This window comes from Silene latifolia, chromosome 2 (genome assembly GCF_048544455.1).
Source record: "Silene latifolia isolate original U9 population chromosome 2, ASM4854445v1, whole genome shotgun sequence".
Classification (NCBI taxonomy): domain Eukaryota; kingdom Viridiplantae; phylum Streptophyta; class Magnoliopsida; order Caryophyllales; family Caryophyllaceae; genus Silene; species Silene latifolia.
Window position 1 is genome coordinate 40,764,216 of NC_133527.1, and position 6,954 is coordinate 40,771,169.

The following is a 6,954-nucleotide window of genomic DNA, read 5'->3' on the forward strand; positions in this document are numbered from 1 at the left end:
TTTCAAATCAATAAGCAAATAGGGCGCATTCAACGTTATAAAGGCAATACTTAATTTAAACCACAATTCATGTTTAAGATGAACTTGCTTAAGACGGGAATATACATCTTAAACTAAAAACGGGTCAAATAAGATGGATAAGACAAAATTAGAATGTGTAGAAATTAACAAAATAATTTGTCCTGCCTATGCAAGTGGAATATTACTTACCCTTACCCTGTTCTAAACTTAAAACAAATATGTCTGTATTTGGGAGACTAATTGAATTTAAACATAGGTAACACTAATTTTAAATCAATTTTAAAATGAATAAGTCATATTATAACTGAACTTACGACCTCATATAACTATTTTTTAAATATAAAAGATATTTTAATTTCATGTTTAAAATGTATATACTATACTACTATAGTCATAAAGTCATGGTTAAATCCTCTTTCTCGTTATATTGTATTAATAAAAGAAAAACAATATTCCCACAGTAATTATTTCACAAGAATTAAGAAATATTGGCAAATGTTGAAGTAAAAGTATTACATAAGCAAACTTAACTCGACTTGCACTTAACCCGATAAAACTCCCACGAAGTCCGTTCTCCAGTTTGCTTCCGGAGTTCCGGTTCCTCTAGACATTTTGTTATTAGCTCGGATTGAATTGCCTCAATCTCATTGTCAAAAATGAGTCTTTCACACGTGTTATAGGTAATTCTACTAACATTGCGTTAGAACTTAGTATGTAGGGAGTCATTTAAAGGGATCACTTTGTTTCAAGATCGTCTATGAAGTTAGAATTTCTAACATCGTTACCAATGGTGATGTGAATGGCAATTTCATTTAGGATTCACCACCTTCATTTATTTCACCCCCAACTCCTAAAGAGGGAATCATTTAGGATTTACCACCTTCATTTATTTAGGAGTTGGGGGTAAAATTTCGGCGGTGCCAAATAAGTAATTTCATAAGGTAAATTTGATACATATTGAAAATTTAATTAAAAATTCCGAACTTTTCTATTTTTAGCGGAGGCAAACTTTCTTGCTAAGCCCCCTTACTCCACCGTTGTTCAACTAGACAGCTTGTGCCAAACTTACACCGAACACTCCTCCTTGTCTTTGTAATCTTTGTTTCGCTCTTTAATAAGAATTTTCATTTAAATGTAAAAGGAAAATAATCCTCACATCAGAGCGGTTAACTTAAATGAACTGAACCGAAACCAAAATGAATTCAAACATATATGTAAACATGCCAGTTGTAACATTGGCACATTCAGTGGAAAGTGTAGTAGGTTTACAAATGCATAATAATAAGTAGAAATGAAAAGGCAACCTAGCTACATGAGACTCAGTGCCCTATGACTTACACACTGGGGGAGTGGGGTAATAAGCAACGACATGACTAATATGAAAGAGACGTTACATAGGTGAAGGAAATTACTCACATGCTTTGGTCTCTAGGTTTCTTTTGATCAAGCCCTCTTCTTTCTCTTCTTCTAATCTTATCATCTAAATCATCATAACCCTTTCAGTACATAAACAGTACATTATTTTATTATAAATACCACCCCAATATTCTAGCAATCATCATAAAGTGAAACAATTACCATAAATATTATAAGCACAAAAACAATCCAAAAGTTTGTGATACATTTTTTAGGTCTACTTTCCCTTTTAACCTAAGTCTACTAATTTGTGTTAAAACAAATAAAATGGCGATATATAAGCGCGATTCTAAGAAAAATAAGATGATAAAGCTAAAGCTAGTCATGGAGAAGCTACAAAGGAGTCTTTCACTAAGCAAGAAATCACCATCATTTGATATGGGTGAGATTTATGAGCATGGTAATGATGGTGGATGTAGACTCGGTGATTCGAGCTACTACGTGCCAAAGGATGTTAAAGAAGGGCATTTCGCGGTGGTTGCAATGGAGGAAGATGGTGGCGTTGCGAGACGGTTTGTAGTGCCACTTAAGTACTTAACGCAACCGTTGTTTCTTGATTTATTGGAAAGGGCGGCCGAGGTGTATGGGTTTGATCATAGAGGTGCACTCACTATACCTTGCCATCCTAGTGAGATTGAGAGGATATTGGCTCAATAATTATGAGAATTATATTCATCATGATTGTACATGGAGTATGAGTACATTTATTTGATGCTAATTAAGATAATTAATATCACTTATTTTTGGCTTTCTCATTTCTTGATTCTTGCTTCCTTCATTTCCCTTGCTAGTTGGTAGTAACTAGTAAGTCGGCTAACAAATGTTAAATCGATCACAAATGTAATAATAATAATTTAAATTTATTGAATGCAATAATAATAATTTAAATTTATTGAATGCTACTTAATTTTGATATCACTTTAATATAAGGGGAATATATGATTTTGCTTGATTTGTTACCATATCCGGCAATAACATCTTACGAAAGCGGCCCAAATAAATTTTTAATCTTGATTCAGATCATATACGCGTTTTATCATACTTGAAATGTGGACGGGGTACAATATTATAAGCCTAAGGAGCTTTCAATCTGAGATAGGCTTCAATTTTGAAGTCTGGCTTTTTTTTTTAACAAAGATGAAAATTAATCAGAACGAGAATAAGTTTTTAGTTACATCATGAGGGGCGTGTCAGGGCAAAGTACCACTATTCACAAGTAAACAATATTACACAAGTTAACAACAAATAAAGTTTGGGGGATTACTAATCCAATTAAAGAAGTCAGAGATAGAAGTAGTGTTTCTTGTTGAAGATATGAAGATATGATTTCATAATCATATCAAATCAAGCACAAATCATGTAAATATTATAATCAGTTTATTCTTTATTTTAGGCAAATGTAATTATCTTATTCCTTTGTAATTATACGATCCTCAATCATCTCCACAATCAGTGGGATTAGATTAGATAGCTTGCTGTGTATTTGTAGTATATAAAGCCATGTATTCCTACCTTGCAAATCATCAATACAATTCACCTTTTCTATCTTATATGGTATCATTCCTTCTATCGATCCTAACCTTCATCACCTTCCTCGTTGTTGTACTAGGCATAACCACCATGGCCAACCATTCCAACACCCTCATCCCAAACACCGATGAACCCGACCACCCTCTCATTTCCGTTCATTTCACCAACTGTACCCGTCTCACCAAAACCAACTATCGCTCTTGGCGATTCCAGATTATACGGTTCCTTCAAGGTCTCGGGCTCTTCGCCTTCCTTGATGGTTCTCGCTCCTCACCACCCGAAACAACCACACCTCCTGCCACCACCGACAAACCCAACCCCACTCCTGTCCCTAACCCAGCCTACTCCACGTGGTTCCGTCAAGATAATCTTATCCTTGGCGCTATCGCGGGTACCCTCCATGATGATGTCTCACCCATCATCCTCGACGCAACCACATCTCGAGAAGCGTGGACACTTCTCGAAACCACCTTCGCCAACCCGTCCCGTGGTCACATCCTTCAACTGAAGGAGCGTTTTCGCCACATTAGCCAAGGTAATCAACCCGTATCTGACTATCTCCTCTCCGTCAAAACCTGCGCTGCTCAATTAGCTCAACTAGGTAAACCCGTCGATGCCGAAGATCTTACCCATCAGATCCTTCATGGTCTCGACCAAGACAAGTATAAATCCGTTATTGACATAGTTCGTGCCCGGGACACCCCAATAGCCTTCGAACAATTACATGAAAAACTAATCCAACATGAACTCCTCACCAAAACTCAAACCCCTGCCTCACCCTTTCCACCCTCTGCCCACGCCGCAACCAATCGTGGCTATCATCACCAAACCCGCCAACACCAACAACCCTACCAACCTCGTGCTCAAACCACCGCTTCCCAATCTCACCCTCGCTATCCTAACCAATCTCAACCTTCCAATCAAAACCAAGAACCCAAACCATTCCTTGGCCGCTGCCAATTTTGTCGCAGCAAAGGACATGTCATTAGCGACTGTGACGATTTCCGTCGTACCTATCCTATGGTCGCCTTCCCTCCCCCTCCCACTCGTCAGCAACCTCGCCCACATGCCCATACCGCCACTATACCACCATCGTCTTCCTCCTCCTTCCTTGTTGACAGCGGTGCTTCCCATCACGTTGTTAACGATTTGCAAAACCTCTCCGCATACTCCATATGACGGCGCCGACGACCTCATTATAGGAGATGGCTCCTCTCTTCCTATTACCCATTACGGTTCTTTCTCTTATAATGCTCTTTCATTTACCAATGTTTTAGTCGTTCCTACCATTTCCCGTAAATTACTTTCCGTTTCGCAATTTTGCAAAGATAATAATGCTATTGCTATTTTCTCACCAACTTCATTTTGTTTTAAGGCACAAGTGACGGGAACAATCCTCCTCCAGGGCCGATTTAATGATGGCACATATGAGTGGCAACCACAACCTCTTCCTAAAGCTTATGCCGTATCATCCACCTCATGGCACCACCGACTTGGCCACCCCTCCGATGCCACCCTCAAGATTTTAAATTCTCAATTTAAATTTCGCATCTCCAATTTTCCGCATTGTACGGCATGCTTAATGAATAAAAGCCACAAGTTGCCTTTTTCCATTTCAAGTATTAAATCCAGTGCTCCTCTCGATGTGATTTTTTCTGACGTTTGGACCGCTCCACTTCTTTCACATGATAACTTCAAATATTATATAATATTTGTTGACCACTATAGTCATTATTTTTGGATTTACCCACTTAAAAATAAATCCGATACCTATTTAACCTTTCATCGTTTCAAAGCCGTTGTTGAAAAATACTTTAATAAACCAATTAAACAATTCTTTTCCGACAATGGTGGAGAATTTATTAAACTCACCCCTGATCTCTTAAATGATGGCATAACCCACTTAACCTCCCCACCACATACACCCGAACATAATGGGTTCGCGGAACGTCGCCATAGACACATTGTAGAAACCGGTCTAGCTCTCCTCACTCAGGCACGACTACCCACCAATTTTTGGACCTATGCTTTCACCACCGCCACGTACCTCATAAATCGCTTACCCACCTCCACACTAAACAATAAATCCCCCTACGAAATTCTTCATCACCAACCACCTAACTATGAAAAGCTTCGCCCTTTTGGTTGTCTATGTTTCCCGTGGCTTCGTCCCTATACCACTCATAAGCTTGAAAGTCGGTCCACCCCGTGTATCTTTGTCGGATACTCTACAACCCAAAGTGCTTATTATTGTTTTGACCCGTCCCTCAACAAAGTCTTCACATCTCGACATGTTCGATTTGTGGAAACAGAATTTCCCTATCCCACCTTATCCAACACGTCTTCTTCCTCCATACCATCCACTGATCAATGGTGTACCCTTGCTCTCCCTCTCCTTACCACCCCGACACCCACGACCACTACCTCCCCCCCCTTCGCCTCGAAACCACCTCTCCACAACCTCCAAACACCAACCCTACCGCCTCCTCTGCTTCCTCGAACCCCACTCCCCCCTCTACCGCGACCTCTCCCTCCTCTGCCTCTCCACCCCCTCCACCACCACCGCCACCTCCACCTTCCCATCAACATGGCACTCGCCTATCCAATAATATAGTTAAGCCGAACCCCCGTTACGCCAAAACCGCCAATCTGGCCACCACCTATCCCACTCCTACAACAACCAAACAAGCCCTCATCGACCCTCGCTGGAGAGCAGCCATGATTGATGAATACCAAGCCCTCCTCAAAAATCAGACTTGGACATTAGTTCCCCGGTCCCAAGCCCAAAACCTGGTTGGTTGCAAATGGGTCTATCGTGTCAAGTACAACCCCGATGGAAGTCTCAAACAACATAAGGCCCGCCTAGTAGCTAAAGGTTTTCATCAACGCCCGGGAATTGACTACTCGGAAACATTCAGCCCGGTAGTCAAGCCCACCACCATCCGTCTTGTTCTTTCTCTTGCAGTCACGCAACACTGGCACCTTCACCAAATCGACATTAACAATGCCTTCCTTCAAGGCACACTAACCGATACCGTATTCATGTCACAACCTGCAGGTTTCATTGACACGGATAAACCAGATTATGTTTGCAAGCTACAAAAAGCCATCTATGGTCTCAAACAAGCACCGAGAGCATGGTATACCGAACTCAAAAATTATTTAATTTCCTTTGGATTCAAAAACTCTATTTCGGATCCATCCTTATTTATTTACAATTCAAATACAATTTCTTTATTAGTCTTAGTTTACGTCGACGATATTATTGTAACCGGACCAAACCATACTCACATCACCGAATTTATTACCAAAATATCGACCAAATTCTCGTTGACAGACCTCGGTCCCCTTTCTTATTTTCTAGGGATTGAAGTGACCCCTACAAAAACCGGACTTCACCTTAACCAAACCAAATATCTCTCCGACCTCCTTCACAAATACAACTATCAAGAATGCAACCCTGCAACAACACCAATGCTTCCGCACCCGCCCCTGACACCCGAACCTAAAAATCCCGTTATCAATGAAAGCGACTATCGTGCTATTATTGGTAGCCTTCAATACCTCTCCCTCACACGTCCTGATATTGCCTTTTCCGTTAACAAACTAGCACAATTTTTAACACACCCCACAACCTCTCACTGGACAGCCCTTAAACGTCTCCTACGCTACCTTCGTGGTACCCTCCACATGGGTGTTCACATCTCCAACTCCTCACCTTTGTCGCTTCATGCCTTTTGTGATGCCGACCTAGGTGGTGATACAACTGACTTTGTGTCGACTTCAGGCTTTCTAGTATACCTTGGTTCCAATCCCATCTGTTGGTCCTCTCGAAAACAACGAGCCGTCTCACGCTCATCAACTGAGGCCGAATTCCGGGCAGTGGCCGATACCACTGCTGAGCTCCTTTGGTTACTGTCACTATTAAGCGAACTTGGTATCACTGTTACTAAACCTCCCTCTATTTATTGTGATAATCTAAGTGCA

The 6,954-nt window shown here is 40.8% G+C and overlaps 1 protein-coding gene across 1 annotated transcript; it reads left to right on the forward strand.

Annotated features, from left to right (window-relative positions):
* The first annotated feature begins 1,704 nt into the window (after positions 1-1,704).
* On the forward strand, positions 1,705-2,094 carry LOC141640177 (auxin-responsive protein SAUR50-like). The gene has a single exon (XM_074449066.1). The coding sequence runs from the start codon at positions 1,705-1,707 to the stop codon at positions 2,092-2,094; it is 390 nt and encodes a 129-aa protein (XP_074305167.1).
* Positions 2,095-6,954: the final 4,860 nt, after the last annotated feature.

What these genes read in the sequence shown, in the direction of transcription:
- LOC141640177 (XM_074449066.1), top strand. Translation starts at nt 1,705, where the DNA reads ATGGCGATATATAAGCGCGATTCTAAGAAAAATAAGATGATAAAGCTA.